Source organism: Alligator sinensis, unplaced genomic scaffold (assembly GCF_000455745.1).
Source record: "Alligator sinensis unplaced genomic scaffold, ASM45574v1 scaffold517_1, whole genome shotgun sequence".
NCBI lineage: Eukaryota > Metazoa > Chordata > Crocodylia > Alligatoridae > Alligator > Alligator sinensis.
The window spans coordinates 333,611-354,607 of record NW_005842236.1 but is presented as its reverse complement, the minus strand read 5'-3'; the positions used below and the strand labels follow the sequence as shown (position 1 = coordinate 354,607).

The window sequence follows — 20,997 nt, the reverse complement described above, 5'->3', positions numbered from 1 at the left end:
AAAGTCCTTAGTAAATCCAGATTAGAACTGGTCTGATAAATGCTGAGCTGGGTGTGTGTGAACATGGGTTGATTAACATTGGAAGCACAGATTCCCCATCATGCAGTGCTCTCCTGCTTCTCTGGTCCCAGAATTCACTGCAGTCTCTGCTTCAGGCTTTCTGTTTTCCATCTCTCATGTAAATGAGACCTAGGGCAGTTGATTCACTCTTGTCACCCTTATCTGGTGAGGGTCTTAGGTGCGTCTCTCACTGCATCTTAATCAGTTTCGTTTAGGTAGAGGAGGGGAGGGAGGGGGGTGAGTCCTTTGTGAGTCAGACAGACTGTATCCTGTGCCCCGATTGCCCAAGAATACAGAGCTGAGACGTAACAGCTGCCTTTAGTTTTAACCGAGTGAATGTGGTATTTCCATGATGGAAAAGCTGTAAACATCACACCCAAGTACCTATAGGTTTTAACAACTTTGAGTTTGATTTCCCCCCATGTTCCATGGGTAGTTCGTCAAACTTCTTCCCCAAAACATTATTTTGGATTTATCATAATTTATCTTTAAGTTATTTTATCCACAAAGATGCTCCAAAATTGTACTTGCTCTCTATAATCTAATGGGGGTTCTTGATAGTATGACAAGTGTCAGCTGCATACATTAAAATGGGGATCAGGGTTACTAGTAACTATGGGGGCTGAAAATGAGCGTCCTGCATGTTGCCAATTAATGTCATTTTATATAAGGTTAAATAGTAGGGCTGTGCAAAGCTTTGGGTGCTGATTCAATTTGGAGGAGATTTGGCCCATTTTGGCAGCCAAATCTCTGTATCTGAATTGAATAAGGGGACCAGTTAAAAGTCTGAATTGATTCAAAGCTCTCTGGATCAATTCAGAAAAGATTCAGAGAGCTTCAGCAATTCGGGCAGTCCTGGCTGGCTGCAGCTGCGAGCTGGAACCAGACTACATTCTGGTAAGTAGGGGATGGGGAAGGGAGGCTGGAGGAGGGGGGATGAGACAATGGGGGGACCCCTGCCAGGCCCCATCCCCTGCTTGCTTCCTGAGTCCCTGGGAGCACTCCCTAACCCCCGCCCACTGTCCCAGCCCCTCCACAGCTGCCCTGCCTGCCCCAGGTCCTGGGGCTTTAAAAAAAAGCCCCTACTCACTGGGTGCTGCCAGGTAGGGGGGGTAATCGCTGCACCCTACTACCCCACACTGTGGATGGGGTTCTGCCATGAGTTTTTCCCCCCTCCATGGCTGCCCCACTTGTTCCAGCTCCCCGCCCTTTAAACAAAAACAAAAACCCTGCACTGCACTGCACTGTCTTGGGGCTTCTGAGGGCTCAAGAAAGAGCCCCCCCCCCATGCAGTGGGGGCAGCAAGGATTGCCTCCCCCCAGTCACTGGGCAGGAGTCTGGGGATTTTTGCTTTTGTTTTTAAAGGGCTGGGAGCTGGGGCGGGTGCGGCAGCCATGCGGGGGAGGGGGCTGGGAGAGTGGAAAGAGGCCGGGGGGCTCATGACAGAGACCCCCCCATGTGGCGTGGGGCAGTGGGGATCACCCCCCTGCCTGGCAGCAGCCAGTGAGTAGGGGCTTTTTTTTTCCCCAAAAAGCCGGGAGCTAGGGCAGGTGTGCAGCCATTGAGAGCAGGCAGGGGATCGGGACTGTGATTTGGAGATTTGGCTGATACAGCAGCAGCCAAATCTTTGAATTGGATTCAGCTGAATCGATTTGGGACAGTGATTTGAGTCACCAAATCGAATCCAAAGCAAATACTAGCCGCTTTGCACAGGCCTAGGAAGGGGGCCAAAATACATCCTTGCCTAACCCCTTTTTGTGTCTGAAATTTCTGTGTAAATTCACCCCTCCGGCCCCACCTAACTTGGGCCCATGTATCTTTATGATATTCTATCAGCAGATGAAAAAGAGCAGGGTCAATCCTATAATTTAACACTTTCTCCCAAAGTTTACTTCTCTCTATACTGTCAAAAGCTCTTGACAGATCAACAAATGCAACATACAATTCTGATTTGTGCATATTTATATCTCAAACTAAAGGATAGATATGTTATCAATAGTGGAATATCCATTCCTAAATCTAGTCTCTTCATATAATACATTTTCTCCTTTTACCCATGCTGTGAGATGATATAACAATTGGCAGCCAAAGATTTTAGCTGAGACGTCTATTAAACCTATGGGGTGATTAACCTTGTGCAATCAGGAGGATGGGTTAAATAATGGACTAGATAGAATCTGCGGCCAGGACCAGATCCCAGAAGACTGAAACATTAGAGCAATGGTTTTCAACCTTTTTAGACTCAAGGCACTCCTACTAGGACTCCATAAGTTTTGTGAATTAAGCGGTACCTAATATATACGTCCCAGGGGAGCTGGGGTTACAGGAGGATCCCAGGCCAAAATAAAAGAAAGCGGCGGGGGCCGAAAGGCGGGGGGAACCGTGCGTGCCAAAACCGCCTGCAAGGTTCGTCAGCTGCGCTCATATCCAGCTGGGGTTGGGTGATGTCAGCGAGAGACGCCACCTGGCGGAGATAAAAGGCTGCCCCGAGGGTGCAGGAGGAGAGCAGGGAAACGGAGGCTCCACAGGGAAGCCCACGACCCAAAGGGTGCAGCCGCAGTGTCCATCTGTCCAAGAAGGTGGCGGCGGAGCCGGCACCGGCGTAGGAACCGGCGGTGGAGTCGACGCCGGCGTAGGAACTGGCAGCGGAGTCGACGAAGGCTCCAGCAAAGAAGCTGACAGCAGGACCAACTGGCAAGCCAGCAGAGGAGTTGGCAGGGAAGTTGACTGGCTAGCCGATTAGAAGAACAGACCAGCAAGCCAGCTGGGCAGCTGATGGAGAAATAAGCTGAGAAGCTAACGTAGGGAGCAGCCCCAAGTGGGGCCAGCCACTACGTTTGGGGGTACAGGGGCACCGGGATAACACAGTGCCTGCTGACCGAGGGGTACTGTGTGTTCCTGTGGGGGACTCCAGGCCCACTGGTTCCCATCACTCCAGCAGTCACGGTGGTGGGGAGTGCATGGTGAGTCATGGTGTGGGTGAAATAGCGACCGCCTGCCATGGCAGAAAAAAGTACTGGGGTCAAACAATCCCAGCAAGGTGTTCATCTAACCTCTTCTTAAAGACCCCCAGGGTAGGAGCCAATACCTCTTCGCTTGGAAGTTAGTTCCAGCTCCTAACTGCCCTGACTGTGAAGTAGCTGCCCTACTGTGAAGTAGCGCCTCCTGATGTCTAGTCTAAATCTACCCTCTGCCAGCTTGTGACCATTATTTCCAGTTCCCTCTGGTAGTGCTCGGGGGAACAGGGACTCCCCCAATGCCTGCTGGTCCCCTCTGACTAGTTTGTAACAGACCACTAGATCCCCCTTCAGCCTTCTCTTGTGGAAGCTGAACAGGTGCAGATCCCGTAGCCTCTCCCCATAAGGCCTTTCCTGCTGGCCCCTGATCATGCAATCAGCCCTCCTCTGGACTCTCTCCAAGTTGTCCATATCCCTCCTGAAGTGCGGCGCCAAGAACTGGACATAGTACTCCAACTGACCAGTGCCGCATAGAGGGGGAGGATCACCTCCTTGGACCTGCTTGAGATGCATCTGTGGATGCATGACAAGGTACAGTTGGCCTTCCTGACCACATCTCCACACTGTCAGCCCATGTTCATTTTGGCATCAGGAATGATTCCAAGATCCTTTCCTGCCCCTGCACTGACAAGAAAGGAGTTCCCCAATCTGTAGGTATGCTGCTGGTTCTTCCTCCCCAGGTGCAGTACCCTGCACTTGTCAGTGTTGAAACCCATCCTGTTCTCATCCACCCACCCCTGTAACCTGTCTAGGTCCAATTGCAGCCTATTCCTCCCTTCTAGCATGCCCACATCCCCACACATCTTAGTGTCGTCAGCAAATTTGAACAGGGTGCTCTTTACCCCCTTGTCCAAGTCGCTGATGAAGATGTTGAACAGCACGGGTCCGAGGACCGAGTCCTGGGGGACCCACTGACCACATCCTTCCAGGTCGAAAATGACCCATCCACCACCACTCTCTGGGTGCGGCCCTCCAGCCAACTAGTGACCCATTGGACTGTGTAGGTGTCGACGCCACAGTCCCCTAGTTTTTTTTTTTAATGAAAATGGGGTGAGAGACAGTGTCAAAGGCCTTCCTAAAGTCCAGAAAGACTATGTCCACTGCTACCCCTGTGTCTAAGGATTTTGTGAACTGGTCATAGAAGGCCACCAGGTTGGTCTGACAGGACCTGCCTCTAATGAACCCATGTTGGTTGCCCCTAAGCATAACCTCCCCTGCTGGCCCCTCGTGGACATGCGCCAGGATAATTCTCTCAAAAGCTTACCCAGGATCGAGGTAAGACTAACTGGCCTATAGTTTCCTGGGTCCTCTTTTGTCCCTTTTTTTGAAAATGGGAACCACATTGGCCCTTTTCCAGTCATCTGGCACCACACCAGAGCACCACGAATGCTCGTAAAGCCGTGCCATGGCTCCTGCAATGACCTCTGCTAATTCCCTCAGTACTCTAGGGTGGAGATCATCAGGACCAGCTGATTTAAATACATCCAGTCCCTCCAGAAGTTCCCTGACTAGATCCTTGCTGACCCTAGGCCTGGGTGCACCTCCCCTGGGTCCTGAGGGGGTCCCAGTGGGTGGGCTGATCTGGTTCCTGCTCAGGAAAATAGAGGCAAAGAAATTGTTAAATAGGTTAGCTTTGTCATCTGGTGCGATGACCAGATTTCCTAGCGTGTCTTGCAGAGGCCCCACATTACCTGGTACCTTCTTTTTGCCCCTTATGTATTTAAAAAATGACTTCTTGTTGTCCTTGATCTGGGTAGTTAGTCCCAGTTCCATCTCTGCCTTGGCCTTCCTGACTGCCCCCCTGCAGCCCCGAGCAACCAAGGTATAGTCCTCCCTGGTGATGGCTCCTCCCTTCCATTGGGTGTACACCTCCCTTTTAGCTAGGAGATGTTCCCGTATGCTTTTGGTGAGCCATGGGAGCTTTTGTGCCCTCTTGCCCCCTTTTGATCCTTGTTGGGATTTACTTCCCTTTGGGCTTGGAGGATCGTCTCCTTAAGGAACGACCACTCTTCTTGGACACCCGACTTCCCTCCCTTCCGGAACCTCAGTACTTCCCCAACTATTCTCCTTACCTCATTGAAGTCCACCCTCCTGAAGTCCAGAGCTGCTGCCTTGCTGCAGGCTTTTGCCACCTTGTGCTGGATGGTGAATTCCACCAGGTCATCACCCGTGGCCAAGACCAGATCCAACAAGGCGTCTCCCCTGGTGGGGTTATGCACCTCCTGGGTTAGATGGGGGTCCTGTATTTTGGCTAGGAACCTACGTGAGCAGTCAGACCTGGCTGACTGCTCCTGCATTTGGGATAACATGTTTTCACTGACTTTTTCCCTATCACTGTTGTAAGTATGTGGGAGTTACAGCCAGAACCATCTCTTGGGGGGTGGGGCAAATCAAGCCAACCGCCCTAGGCCCCACACTAAGGGGGACCCCGTGGACAGTGCCGTACAGGCCCCAAGGGTGCCACCACTCTGCAGCCACCACTGGGGCTTTGCCACCCCCACCCCCCACTCCATGCTCTGGCTGCTCGCCACCACCACCCTGTATACCCCTAGGGTTGGCTCCGGTTACAGGTGTAAGTGCCAACCAGAAGAGTAGAGGGACTTCATATAATGGACTTCATATAATGCTGCTCTAATCTGCGTAAAAACCAAGGATACTCAGTCTAATGAACTTGGGCTATGGTAGTCTTTTGGTGAAGAGAGAAGAACTGAAGAGTTTTTCCACTGTTAAGTCAATAGCTTTTAATTCAGGAATTTGGCTGAAAGTTCAGGTTGTTCCCTAACAGTTGTTCTATCATACAGTCAATGAAAGCAGAGCTCCTACAGGAATTTTGTTTCCACAGGAAAGGAAGCTAAAAGTATATCATGTCCATAGTTCTTCAGTCTGTTTACGTAAGAGAAACCATGTTAGCTTGTATTGATATAACCATATTTGTTGTGTAGAATTAGCTGTGAGCAGCTGGTCAGAAGAAAGGCTCCAAGTAGGGCTGTGCGAAATGGCACCATTCTGTTTCACCTTCAGTTTCGATGTTTTGAAGGAACAGCGTTCTGTTTTGAATTTCATTTCAATTCGAAACAGCTGTTCTGTTCCGTGGAAACTGAAAGGCTGTTTCGATATTTCGCTGGGGGTGGGGAGTCAGCCCAGCTGAGTTGACTCCCCATCCCCAGCGCTAGACCGGGTGGGGGGAAGTGGAGAGTCAGCTCAACTGCCCACCGCACCCCCCCGGTGCTGCAATCGGGTGCGGGCGCAGAGAGTCAGCCCAGCTGGGCTCACTTCTCCCCCCCGCCCTGCGCTGCAATTGGGTGCAAGGGCAGAGAGTCAGCCCAGCTGGGCTCACTTCTCCCCCCCCCAGCTGCCAGATTGCAGGACTGGGGTGGGGAAAAGAGCTCAGGCTCAGTTCCCTTCCCCTGTGCTGTTCTCGGCTTCTGGAAGTGGGAGATGGGGAGAGCCAGGGTTGTGCTCCTGGCTGGTGCTGGGAGTGCAGCCCTGGTTCTCCCCTGTCTCTTGGTGCTGGCTTCGAAATTTGAAACTTTTGAAGCATTTCAGCTAGCCTCTTTTTTGTTTTGAAGCTGTTTCAAATCTCTTCATTTTGATTTGATTTCACTATTTCAAGCTCAAAATTAGTCAAAACAGTGTTGAATTGAAACAACCAGTGAAATTTTGCACAGCCCTAGCTCCAAGCACTTTTACAGTATAGTCATCTCCCAGTTGCATCCCTCTCCTTAGTTTATTGTATTAATAAAGTCTAACCTGCTCCTGAAAGCTTGACTACAGCTTCTATGCTGACCTAATGACACATCCCTAACCTTGGTTCTAGTGCTTGGCTCTAGAGAGACCTGTTGTACTTGGAGTAGCAATTTCAAGAACAGTCCCGCTCATCTCTGAGATAGAGCATGCTCAGTACAGATGGAATCTTTGGAGAATGCTATTGTCATATTCCTATAAGTCTCTACCACGCATGTAGAAACTGATTTTTTTTCAAAGGCGTATTTCTTTGTCAAATTTGAGTGGGATTTTTTTCTTTTGTTTTTGATAGAAACAGCAGCAGGCACATCCCTGGCTGCTAAAAGATGACATTACTGCCAAATGTCAAGTCCCTCCATAAAAGCTATGAGGGATGAAAGCTTCTCAACCCTCCCCCCCCAAAAAAATAAATAAATCAATAAATATAAAACCCTAAAAAACAAACAGCAAGGTTTGTTTTAGCATAGGGAAACCAACTTACAACCTAATCATGTTCTCTGAAATGGTTAAGTCATTTTTGGTGAAATGTGAGCAGAAGAATCAGCCTAAAGCAGACAGGATGAAAAGGGACAATTTGACAAAAGTTTGACAAAATTTTAAGTGACTAAAAACAGGGACTCCAAATGGGAACTGTCAGACAGCTGGTAGTGCAACTATTACCACTATAGGAATAATGAACAGTTATTAGAGTTACACTAGAGATCCAGTTTGCATTGAGGTGATCACTTTTCAAATGTGGTTCCTTTTATATGAGGCAAGAAGCTTTGTGGGTGATGTCTTTTATTGGACCAACTGCATGGTTGGGATAAAGTTAGACAAGCTTTTGAATGTAGGACATTTTTCACTTGGTTCTTCTGTAAGACATCCAGCTATCTTATTCCAACAATGAAACCACCCAATGTGTATTTGGATGTCCTGTTGAGGCACATGTAAAAAGACTATGTTTAATGCCAAACCTAAGAATGACAGTGCAAGTATTCTGAATAGGTGAGACACTTAATATCATTGTCACCATTAATGCATGACAGGTAGAAGCAATATATGTTATGCCCTCGCTGCTGAGCTTGAGAGAGTAGCCTTTGTATTGCCAGCACTGAAAGATTATTTAAGTACTAAGCAAACTGTAAACTATATAATCATTGGCACTTAAGTTGATCTTTTTTTAGATTGCATTGTAGAGATTTCATAATGGAAATTAATGCGGGATGTTTGAACTCCCAAGCTCAGACCCTACAACCACTGTGGGTTTTCATCCCTCCCAAATTATATCATTAGCTGGTAACTAGTTTCACCTGCCTCTATTATTTTGTTTCTCACACTGGCCATTATAACTGAACTATCAATGCTGTCAACAGCGGTGAGCAACCTTTTCAGACCAGCTCAGGTTAAAGGCAGGTGAGTACTAGGATCTGTCTGCTGCCATGGCAAAGGAAAAGTTTCCCTTGCCTGCACTTGTCTCCATTGCAGCATGAAGAAAGCCGCTGCTGCCAAACACTGCTGAAACCCCACATGAATGGGCTGGATCCAAAGGTTCTGTAGGCCAGTTATGTATCTTCCCCTCTCCCACTTCAGGTGCCACTTCTTGGTGTGGTTCACAGGCAGGTGGGGAGCCAGGAGATCTGTCCTGCACTATAGCCATTTGTAGACATGCTCACCATTTTCTAAATCACCGATTCACATCATACAGTTTGAATCAAATTTCAGTTTGAATTCAAGGTTAAAAGATGATCATTGAACATCATGGCAGAGGACCCTGGCTATACACGGTCTATACACTTGACAGTCCCTTAACAGACCCAGTTCGTAGCCTCTATGTATCAGCTTGTGCTTGGAAGTAATTAGGAGGTGATATTAAGCTTGTTTAACCACTGCTACATTTGTTACAGTCCTACTGACAGATATCTAAAGTGCTATATCAGAAGCCATAATGAGTGCAATTGACCTGCAATTGATACTTAGTCATGGTGAGATGTTTTTGGCATATTTGACTTTGTACAGGTGTTACTTTGTGCCTGATATCCTCTGTTGTGTTGCAAAAACCCAACTGAGTTTCCCTTATGGGGATTGATATTTGCAACGTTTATCTGCCAAGTTCCTAAGGAATCATATATACATGTTAATTAATACAGTTTAAATGGCATAATTCAGACTGCCCTCATCTGCATTAACTTTAATCAATAAGGATTAGTTAATTTGTAGTGGAACCAATTTTAGTTTGGACTACAGATGGCCACATGTATATAATGATGGCTGTAGTCCATATTAAACCTAGAAAAATGTAACATCTGTAAATGGCCACAGTCCTGGTATGTAGAGATTTTTGAAAAGCAGGCAGGGCTGTAGTGGTACTTTTAAACCTCCCCAGCTCTGGGACCAAGAAACTGGGGAGAAGCTCCCTGATCTTTACTAAGTGAACAGGGACTTTTAAAGAGTGTACTTGCAGCTGAGCTGTCTGAATCTCTCCCTGGTTACTGGGTCTGGACTCCTGGGGAGCTTTAAAAAATAAAGCAATTTTTTCCAGTTAGGATCCATCTAATTTTATGGTGGATCCCTGGAATTGCATGTCCTACCATGCACATGTGGCAAGCCAGTTTACGCAAATTTTGGGATCGAGCATAAAATTCATAAGATTCCAACTGTGCAAGTAAATTTAATGTCTGCTAGCAGCCGTAGGCTGACATCCACATCAGTCGCAGAATCTACCATTGAAATGCAGGCAGTTTTGCCTGGGAAACATTAAGTATTGGACACACAGCAAGAGTGCTTAGCAGAGAACATGGAGAGTGTCATTTCTAGTTACAGCTGTGGTTGATAATGTAGGTAAGAGTATAATATCAGAGATGGTGAATAGTTGAATTCCTTCTATCTGCATTTGCTTGCTGCATAGCAAATGCTTAAGGATGTTCAGATCTGCAATTTCTGCTAAATGAAACACAATGTCAAAATTAGAAATTAAACTGGAAATTACTGCAGGGTTAAACATGTTTGAATCTGGACAAGAGAGAAAATTAACTTTCAAGTGACAGTATATATTAAGAATGAAATTGGTGTGGCAGCATTTTAAAGCAGGACTGTCCACCTTCAAAGTGGCCAGGGGCTGCACCAATGGGGGGCACACAGGTGCTAGCAGGGGCCATGGCCAAGTCAGGCTGTGTGCCCCACACATGCACATGCAAGTAGCTGTTCTCCTTCCCAATACACTGCAAATGTGGGTGGGGGCTCCATCACCCTGCTGCACTGTGCACACATGTGTAGGCTCTCCCCTGTGTGGTGGGGCACCGCATCTCACTTTCAGCTTCCTGTGGGCTCCCCTGTAACACTTTGCCACATGGGAACTCCAGGCTGCTAGCTCCCCTGGGACTATGGGCTGTGCCATGCTGTGCTGCCTCACCTCCTGGGGCAGGAAGATGCAGCAGAAGCTAGGGGAGGGGTGAGGGGAGTTGAGACTGTGGCTGCTGCTACAGTTAGAGCAATGGGGACAGCAGTGGCTGGGTGGGAGTGGGCCCTGTTTTAGAGTACGAGGTAATGTTGTGTTTGCAGATAACATTAATAAAAACATAAAACTAGATCAAATTTAGTTGTTGACCTATTAAGTGGTGAACTGTGTGTTGCAGTATATCTTATAGATATGTCACTTTTGTTGTACAACAGTTTGATATAGACAAAGAAGCAGGAGAGAGACAGATTTATCATCGGTACTGCATGGAACGAGCCTCAGTACATTGTGCCCATGTGTTCACCACAGTCTCTCAGATAACAGCCACAGAAGCAGAACATATGCTGAAGAGAAATGCTGGTAAGACCTGGACTGAATTCCTATACTGCCTACTCAGTGAGATAAACTTTACCTTGATAAAAATGAGAGTGGCCATGTCTGCATCATGATAAACTGATTTTGCTCACTGGCAGCAGGCTGCACAGTTCTGTCAGTTGCTTCCTAACCCAAAAGGAATGTGGCTGCATCTATGTGTTGCTGTGGGTAGACTAATTTGTTTGGGGGAACTAATTGGCCCTGACACTCAGTAATGCTAATTGGACCACCCAAAGTACTGTGGGGGCACAGTTACACTGTTCTGAGATTGGGATGTGTCCTTGCTGGGAGCAGCATCATGTCCTTGAGAGCACCATTGTTGATGCTGGTAAATTTACCATGTACAGAGTCAGACATTTACCATGGACAGAGTCAGACAAACAGAATGAGAAACATGCACAAGTACACAGACAGGCACATGCATGTGTTCACTCAGAGACCTTACTGCACTGGGGAAAATATCCCTTGCTAGCACTGGGTACGTCTACATGAGACATTTACTGCAGAGCTGCCTAATTAGCTTCACAGTAAAGTTTGCACATCTACATGTGTGACCCTATTAGCCTGTAGTAAACTAATAAACCCTGCCTAGGATAGCACTTGTAAATATAAGCCCTAAATACAGGTACTATCCTACTGTGGAATTAAGTACTGGGGCTGTGCGAAATTTCATGGGCTGTTTTGTTTCGATGCTGTTTCAATTCATTTTGAGCTCGAAACAGGGAAATCTAAATGACACGAAAGGCTTCGCAACAGCCTCAAAACAAAACAAGGGCAGTCAAAATGTTTTGAAACCTTTCGAAGCTGGGCTTGCTTGCAGCTGGGCTTGTTTGGAGCTAAAGAGAAACTAAGGAGGGGGGTGGGGAAAGGACTGCTCTGATACTGACATGTGTAGCAGGCCAGTGACTATGATCCTTCCCTGAGGTCCCTTCCAATCCCAGTGCTCTGGGGGAGGGGCGGAAAAACAGCATAGAAAGCATTGTTTGAACTGATCTTTCTCTGTGCCTTCACACTTACAAGTGACACAAGTTTTGCTCTGAACTGTTTGAGGTGCAGTTTCGCAGAAACCTCTGTACCTATTTCCTTGAAACCTGGAAAACTTCATGAACTCAGCAGGGACTACCATGCCTGCAGTTTTCACCCTATTGTGCCTTAACACACACACATTACATGAGTTTTGCTTGTCAGAGCTTGAGGTGTCTCAGCAGGGACTACCATGCCTGCAGTTTTCACCCTATTGTGCCTTAACACACACACATTACATGAGTTTTGCTTGTCAGAGCTTGAGGTGTAGTTTCACAGAAACCACTGCACCTATCTCCTTGAAACTTGGCAGGTTTGTGGCCTCAGCATGGGGGCTACCACACCTGCAAGTATCAGCCAAATTGGGCAAGAAATGACAAAGTTATAGGCAGTTATAGCCTATGGGCAAAACATTGAAACAGCAAAACAGTTTCAACAAAATGAAACAACAGTGCTTTTGAAATGAAACAAAACTCAAAATGAAACAGTCCTGTCAAAATGGTGAAACAGAAGTCAGCCTCAGTCTGGTCCACCACTTCAAATGACAACAGGTATAAAATAACTTGGTGAGCACTACCACAGTAGCACCAGCAGGATCTCAGGCAGCCAAACTGTGACAGCCTTTCTTTCCACTTCTGCAGGAGCTTCTTCTCCAGTGTGCATGTTAAGGAGCATCCTCCCTATGTGACTGTGTGTGTGTGTGTGTGTGTGTGTGTGTGTGTGTGTGTGTGTGTGTGTGTGTGTGTGTGTGTGTGTGTGTGTGTGTGTGTGTTAAGCCATTCCCTCACTGGCGCTGGGGCATCTACATGACATGGTAATGTGCCTTAATGAGGTCTCCTCCTCCCCTATAGCCTCAGGCTGGTCCACCACTTTAAATGACAACAGGTAAAATAATAACTTTGTGAGCAGCAGCACAGTAGTACCAGCTACCAGTCTCAGGCAGCCAGACTGTCACAGAGCCTTTCTTTTTATAAAAGAATTGAATGGAAGAAACAGAGATATTGTTTTGGATATATAAATGATGTGTTACTTGTGGTGTGTGATGGGTTATGTTGTGTTTTTATGTTTATTATTTAAAAAAAATACTGAATAGTTAGAGAAATATATCTTAGCAAGCTTTTGGGTTGAAAAACCCTTTGTCAGGCTGAGGAAGCAGCTGCAGTTGGTGTGTCTGTGTGCTGTTCCTGGATGGAAGGACTAGTAAAGAAGCTAGGGGCTGGCATGCAATGCAGGCAAGAAAGTCGGTCAGTGAAAATGGAAATGGAGGTGTCAGGGGGTGAGGGACAGGCTGGGGTTGGGGAGGGAAGGGGGATGTAGCAGTACAGGTAATAGTGCAGATGTACCTGGGGAGTCAGATGTCTGACAGGTTGTAGTGTGTCAGAATTCCACTGTGTATATTGAGTCCATGAGTTTCTGTACCTAGTACCTAGGAGGCTGATGAAGTGACATTCATAGGCCCAGCTCTGAAAAGTGGTTTGTAAATTCAAACAAGCACCGAACCTTGCTAACCTAACCTCATCACCAGAACAGAAGTCAACTTCCTACAGCTGAAAATACAAAATCTGCCAACAATCTCCAGTACCCCCACAAACTGCACTCCAGAATCTATCAAAGACAGCAATACCCAACTACCTGTGGAGGCACATTCCTTACAAAAAAACCACTCAGAATCAGTCCTGAGAGACTGGAGACAGAGAGGGAACTTACAAACCACTTTCACAGCGAGGCCTATGAACTTCATTTCATCAGCCTCCTAGGTATAGAAACACAGATTCAATATAGGCAGTGGAATTCTGACACTCTACAACCTGCCGGACATCTGACTCCCCAGGTACCGCTGTACTTTTGCCTGTACTACTACAACCCCCACCCCAGCCTGTCCCTCACCCCCTGATGCCTCCATTTCCATTTTCACTGACTGGCTTTCTTGCCTGCATTGCATGCCAGCCTCTGTCTTCTTTACTATTCCTTCCATCCAGGAATAGCACACACACCAACTGCAGGTGCTTACTGAACCTGACGAAGGGTTTTTCAACCTGAAAGCTGGCATCCCAGGAAGCTAAGCTGAGCTCACTGGGAGCCTTGCAACTCCACGGCAACCAGTAAGCCTCAGGCCTGTCAAAGACATAACGGGTCTGGGCTTTCCCCAGCCAGGACTGTGTGTGTGCATGTGGTAGCTGGAGGTTATAGCACCTCCTACCTGCCTTTCACCAGGGACATTCTTGGTCCTGGCATTTCCTGGGGCTGCCACACCACCAACAGTCCCACCAGGCCTCCCTGACCCTGGCAGAGAGCAGTTTTAGTGGTCATGCCCAGGATCTGGGGCCTCCTCCTTTCCCATAGCCCCAGCCCATACCTCCAAGTTCATCCTGGCACGGAAGCTCAGCAGGGACATGTTCTTCCCCTGCTGGCTGGTGATGTAGTGAGTACCTCCTCCAGCTCTGAGAGCGGGGCATTAAATGTTTTTTTAAAAAGGAAATAGATGCAGACAGAGTGAGGAGGGTGTCATTCACTCTGTCTGCAGCTGGAGCTTGGGGAACTTCAGCAGCAGGAGGTTCACCTTCAGGAGCACCATGGGACAGTTAATGCTAGCATGGGACAGTAGATCCCCCTCTTCCACGACCCCCGCCTCCGCTGTTCTGCCTCCCTGACTGTCTTCACCAGCACCTCCGTCCACTGATTCAGGCTTTGGCTGCTACATACGCTGCCCTTCACCTTGTGTCACACATAGTGCCCAACACATGGACCGTACTGGACCACAAGGGATCAAGCCATTTCCTGATGCCCTCCTTTAGCCACCTCACCAGTGCCTGCATGTCGGGTGACAGTGGCTTGCCCCAGCCAGGAACATTGATCTCCTGGAAGCTCTACATTTGGCTCTGAATTTCCCTCACTATGGGGATCACCTGGCTAAGGAGGGCATTGTCAGGGCTGAGGGCATTGCCAGCAATGAAGATCTGGGAGATGGTATCCCACTCAGTGCCCTAGCAAGGGAAATTCTAAGGAGGGGGAATCATTTGAGTTTGTTTTCCAGACCCCTCAAGTTTCCCCTAGAACCAGGTCTCCTTCCGCAGAAGGCACTTTGTAGGAGGTTGATGTAGAGGTGAAGGCAAGTGGCTCAGCTGAATCCACTCCTCCTGTTGCTGTGCCTCTGGCTGTATCCCACTCAGCTCTGTTCAGGGGGCTGCTAATCCCATTGTTGCTCCACCAGCCTTTCCAGCACCAGGCATGTGGAGTTCAATTGAGTCGCCACATCCTTCATGATTTTGTGCTGTAGGATGCTCAGCTCTGCCTGTTTCTCCCACAGCAACTTGCCTGCCTTGATGCTCTGGGGGAAGTAGCCTGCCACCTTATTGCATTTGGAAATAATTTTTCTGGTGGTGCTGGTGCTGTCACTGGCAGCCCTGTCCCCCTCCAAGGCATCCCTGTCAATGAGGTGCAACTTGTGTGCCAGACAACGGATGTCAGCAAAGTTGACATCACAGACCACCTTGACCATACTGGCCCCATTGTCAGTGACCATGAACCTGCGGGTGAGCCCTCTCTGCCCAGCAAGCCACCCCTGCTCCAAGCAGTTCATGGCCCCCATGATCTCTGATGCTGTGTGGGGCTCATCCATCACCTCGGCTTGAAGGAGTGCCCACCGATGGCCTGACTAGTCATACCAGTGCCCTGTGAGGGAGAGGTGGGTATGATCTCCACCCTGGCTGCTCTAGAGGTCTGAGGTAAAGTGTAAGGCCACCTGCAGACCTGCCTTGTGCAGCTCCTCCCTTAGGTACTCCCTGCATGCCTCATACAGGGAGGTCACCACCGTTCTGCTGAAGGTGGTGCATGTGGGCATTTGGTAGGATGGAGCCACAAGCACCATGAACTGCCTGAACCCTGACTGCTCAACTATGGCGAAGGGCTAGCCATTGACAGCAAGCATCTCCCCAATGCTCTGGGTGATTTTGCTCACCCTTGCAAAGCTCCCCGCTTTCTGTCCTCCTCTACATCAACCTCCTCTGAAGTGCCTTCTGGGGAAGGAGACCTGGTTCTAGGGGAAACTTGAGGGGTGTGGAGCACAAACTCAGATGATTCCCCCTCCTTCCCCAGCATTTCCCTTGATAGGGCAATGAGATCCAAATCCAGCTCCAGCTCTTCCTTTGGGACTGGAAGGCTCAGAATGGGAAATGAAATGGGGGTGGAAGAGACTGTCAAGCTGGTGCTGGTCCTGCTGCTTCTTGTTGTCATGGTGGTGCTGGTGGGGTTATGGCTGGTGCTGTTGGAGAGGATACAGTCCCAGGCACAGGCAGTGGCACTGTTCCCCTCTCCTTGCTGCTTGTGGAAGCCTCATTCCTTCTAGCTGGAGGAAAGAGACTGTGTCTCAGTTTGTTGGGTGGGGGGGGAAGGGAGAAGGGACTGGCACCTCTCCCTCTACTTCCTCTTCCATCCCTCCCTGAAGGTTTGCCACCGCCTGCCTTTCCACCACACTTCATGGTGTCTTGCATGTCTTGCTTTTCTACAAATATATACATTTATTTGCATTCCTATATAAATTCAATCATGTGAGTGAGTGTGGCGCCAAGTAGAAATGTATAAACACAAATATGAATGACTGAAGAATATGTCTTTCCCCTATTTAAATTCAATAATGTGAGGGAGTGTGCTGCAAAGTAGAAATGTATAAAAACAAATATGAATGAAGAATATGTCTTTCCTCCTATATAAATTCAATAATGTGTGTGCGGTGCAAAGTATAAATGTGTATATAAAAATATAAATATATCTTTCTTCCTATATAAGCTCTATAATGTATGTATGCTGCAAATTTTAAATGTATAGAAATAAAATATAAATGTAGTCCTCCTCCTATGTAAATTAAATTCTATAATGTAATCCTATCCAATAGAATTATAAAATTGAAAAGAATAAACCAACAAATATAATAATAAAATAAAAGTGTGTATAAGAAAAAAAAAGATATTCTGAAATCCTTCTCACTAGGCTAGCAATAGCAAGTAGGAAATGAATGGTAGCCTTTGTTGTCTGACGCTGCTGAGGTGCTGTAAAATAGCTCGGTAACTGACACCAAGGCAGAAAGCAGGCCAGTTCAAACAATGCTGCCTTTTATGCTGTTTACAGTCACTGGCCAGCTACACAGTCAATATGAGAGCAGTCCTTCCCTGCTCTTCCCCCGTCTTCCCCCTCCCTCTCCTTACTTTCTGTTTTCCTGCAGGCAAGCCCAGCTTCAGCTTCAAAACTCAAAACGTTTCAAAACTTTCAAAATGTTTCAACTGCCCTCGTTTTGAGGCTGTTTTGAAGCCCTCCAGTTTGTTTCAGATTCACTGTTTTGAGCTCGAAACGATTTGAAACAGCATCAAAACAAAACAGCTGGCAAAGCTTTGCACAGCCCTACCAGGTACTACAAATAGAGGGGTATATCTCTAGAAAAACATTGCAAAAATAGTTTGAGATTATGTAGCAAATTATTTACCCCTATTCTTTACATCACTGTTTCAAATGAAAGCAAACTGGAATTGCTTTCCTACCATTCTCTCTCAGAAAAGTCACTTTTTAAAATTTCTTACAGTTTTATTGTAGGTGAATATAGGGCAGTGAAAGGTTTGGAAATGATAGCCTTGGAAGCTGAAATCCAGTTAAACCATAAAACAGATACAGCAGAGGCACTGACACTTGGAGTTTTCCTCAACACCACCTGGTCTAGTAGCTTCAGGCTGGAAGATATCTGGGTGGATCATGCCTAGGGATAAGACAGTAATTCATTCTTCATTGCCTATTGGTTCTTTTCTTTAGTAATGAGACCAGCAACAAACCATCAATATTTTAGAGAAAATATTTTTTAAAGTTTATTTTTAAATATAAATCTAAGATCAAGGATTTCAAAATAGCTAATGAAGGCTAAGGAGTCTGGAGCACCATAAAGGGGTGCGGTTGACAGAAAGTGCGGAACATTTGCCCTTTAAGACATCTTATGGTGGGTACTGAATAAATGAACTGTCCAAAATCATTAATGATTCCTGAAAAATTCTGGCTTATAATTTTGAGTTACAGGAATTTAAAAACATAGAATCATAGGAGGGTAGGGCTGGAAGGGATGTCAAAGGGATTATTCCTGACTAAACCATCCCAATATACTCTGCTTTATGCACATCCTTTCATAGCATTAGAAAATGAGAACCACAGTTCATGAAAGGTTATGCTATATATATATCTACTTTGGTTAGTCTATAAGGTTCAAATCTACCCAGACTTCTACTAAACCATCCCAACCAAGTGTCTTGACCAAGACCCCTCAGTCTTCTTTTCTCCAGGCCAAATAACTCAAGTACGTTCAGGCTTTTCTTATAAATCTTATAATTTTGGTTGCTCTGCACTGGACTCTTTCCAAACTGTCCCCATCCTTCTTGAAGTGTGGGGCCCTATCTGGGCACAGTTATCTGAGTGAGACTTCACCAGTTCTGAATAGAGCAGAAGAATCACTTCCCTTGATTTGCAAGTGGTAATCCTGACCTAGGGTACTGTTGACTTTTTTTTGCAACAAGAGCACCCTGTTGGCTCATATTTAACTTATTTATCCACTGTAACCCTCAGGTCCTTCTCTGCAGTACTGCAGCCTATTCAATTATATTCCCGAGTCTGTATTTGTGTATGCAATTTTTTCATTCCAAGTGCAGGACTTTGCATTTGTCGTTTTTGAATATCATCTGATTGATTGTGGACCATTTCTTCAGTCTATCCAGGACCTTCTGGATCCTAGCCCTACCCTCTGAAATATCTGCAAGTCCACCCAACTTGGTGCCATCCACAAATTTACCAATCATGCACTCAATCCCATCATAAAAATCATTAACAAAGATATTAAATAATACCGGACCCAGGAGAGAGATCTTGGGAACCCTGCTTGATTCCTCTTCACAACTAGACATTGAGCCATTGATGTCTACTCATTGGGTGCATTTATATGTGCAATTAAGCCAGTTTGCATCAGAGAAAACTGCTTCTGGCCACAGCATTTACATGTGCACCCAGAATCACAGCAATCCCAGCGAGAATGGAGCAGCCCTGGGCTGGCAGAAGGCCCAGGGGGGTGAGCCCTAGGCTCTGTGTGGTGGCAGAGGGCAGTGGAAGGGCTGGCTGGATCATGAGGGTGCTACAGCATGGGTTTAGCAGCAGGCAGCCCCCACACTTTTTCACCCTCATGCCCCAGCCAGCTCTTGTCACCATCTACATGAGTGTTGCAGTGCATGTAATGACTCTGCTGTAAGATACTGTTGTCCCATACAGTACTATCTTATGGTGGTGTTAATTAATTTACTGCACCCTGATGCGGGCACACATGTAGATGGCAATGCTTTACTGTAGAGCTAATTAGTCAGCTTTGCAGTAAAGCACATGTGTACCCACTGAGTACAATGGCCTAACCAATTATGTATCCATCTTACCTTGTTCTTCTCTAGGTACTTCAACATTAATTATTTGAGGACCTGTTCCATAATTTTTCCAGGTATCTATATCAGGCTGGCCAGTCTGTAGTTCCCTGGATCCTCCTCCTTTCCTTTTGTAAAGATGAGCACTATATCGTCCTTTGCCAGTCATCTGGAACCTCGTCTAACGTCTATGAGTTCTTGAAAAGGATAGCTAACGGCTCTGAAATTACCTAAGCCAATCCTTCAGTACTCTAGGGTGCATTACATCTAACCTTGCTGACTTGAAAGTAATCCCTAACATTTTCTCTTATTAAGCCGTTTGTCTCCTTCCCTGTCTTAGCTGCCAATAGCACTTATCATCTAATAGCTGCCCCTATTTGTGAAGATTGAAGTAAAAAATAAAAAGGCATGAAATTGTGCAACTGTCTCTACATAATCTGTAACTAGATTGCCTTCCATATTCTGTAAGGGATCAATGGTTTCTCTAGTTTTCCTCTTACTTTTGATGTACATGTAGGATCTCTTTTTATTGTCTTTTATGTCCTTGCCAGTTGCATCTCAAATCATGACTTGGCCTTCCTAATTTTCTCTCTGCATGCCTGTGCACTAATCTTATACTCTTCCTTATTACTATAACCAGGTTTCCACTTGTTATAGGATTCTTTTTGAGTTTCAACTCCTTGAAAGGATTGCTGTCTAGCCAAGCTGGTCTCCTGTTGCACTTCCTGTTCTTGTCATGTTGAGATATCTTGCTCCTGTGCCATAAAAAAGGGCCATTAAAGCACAACCAGGTCTCCTGGACTCCTTTCCTCATGGGGAATCCTACAAGTTCCCTGAGATTGTTAGCCTATTTTTCTGAAGTACAGTGTCCTTATTCTGCTGCTCTCTTTCTTTCCTACCCTTAGCATCTTCAACTCTATCATTTCATGGTCACTGGATGTCACCCAAATTACTTGTCTGAAGTTACATGCATCAAACATGTACCCAAGTTACATATTGAATCCAGTATGATGTGGGGATTCAAGCTTGCATACCCCTTCCAAAAAGTTCTTCCATCAAAGCCAAGGAGAATTCCATATACTGTGGCTTTGTTGGGCTGGGACCAAATGGATGTCTTTTACATTTTATCTTTAAAATGCTGAAATGTCCAAGTTTCACACTGAATGGGTTAGATTAATTTAATAGAAGCAGTTACACAAAATATCAGCAGACTCTAAGCTATAGGTGTACAAACGTGCATATTGCTATACCTATGGTTTAATATAAATTGGTAGAAGTTCTTAGTCTTCATCTATTTCAGCTTCACATTAATGACACACGACTGCCTGGTAATCAGTGGATTTGTGAAATCCACATAGACACTGTCTGCTGAAAAAGGTCAACATTCCTTCAGTAGATCATTAAACTTGAAGCCTATTCAAGGGCACAGGAGTCTCTAGAGTGGCAGCCTTTTGATGTACTTGGAAAGACCAAATTTAAAAAAAAAAAGCAGAATAATTGGCATCCACAGACTTAGCCTCACGAGTTTCTAGCAGGACACATATGCAGCTGAGTTTAAGTAGAAAACTTGATAACAAGCCTTGTAATTTGATGCAGCTATGTAGAGAGGATCGCAACAGTGCCTACTGCCCCCACTGCCCTTTAAGTTGTACAATCATTTTCATTATAAAACTCATTATTCTGTTGTGGCAGAGGGATGTGGGTCAGAGGGGGAGAGGGAGGGGGCAGAAAGCACAGAATTGAAATGGTATGGCTCTAACTAAAGGTAAACATTTGTGCTAATATAAGGAGCAGCCCAGAACTGGACATAGAGGCTGTTAGGTTAAAGTAAATTGGCTGACGCCTACCAATGATTGCTTGTGATCTGCTGTATTTCACTTGTATTCACTCCTCTGGGTCCATGGGAGCTGCC

General features: G+C 46.3%; 1 protein-coding gene across 5 annotated transcripts in view; it reads left to right on the top strand.

The window, feature by feature from the left end:
- The window catches only part of GYS2 (glycogen synthase 2), a 99,172-nt gene that overhangs the window by 55,171 nt on the left and 23,004 nt on the right, over nucleotides 1-20,997 (top strand). For 4 of the 5 annotated variants that reach the window (XM_025208545.1, XM_014521648.2, XM_014521650.2 and 1 more), the window contains exons 5-6: nucleotides 8,289-8,351; nucleotides 10,473-10,617. In XM_025208545.1, the coding sequence (XP_025064330.1) occupies nucleotides 8,289-8,351; nucleotides 10,473-10,617 (208 nt within the window). The remainder of the gene's footprint in view (nucleotides 1-8,288; nucleotides 8,352-10,472; nucleotides 10,618-20,997) is intronic. The other variant, XM_006027344.3, reaches the window with a different exon arrangement.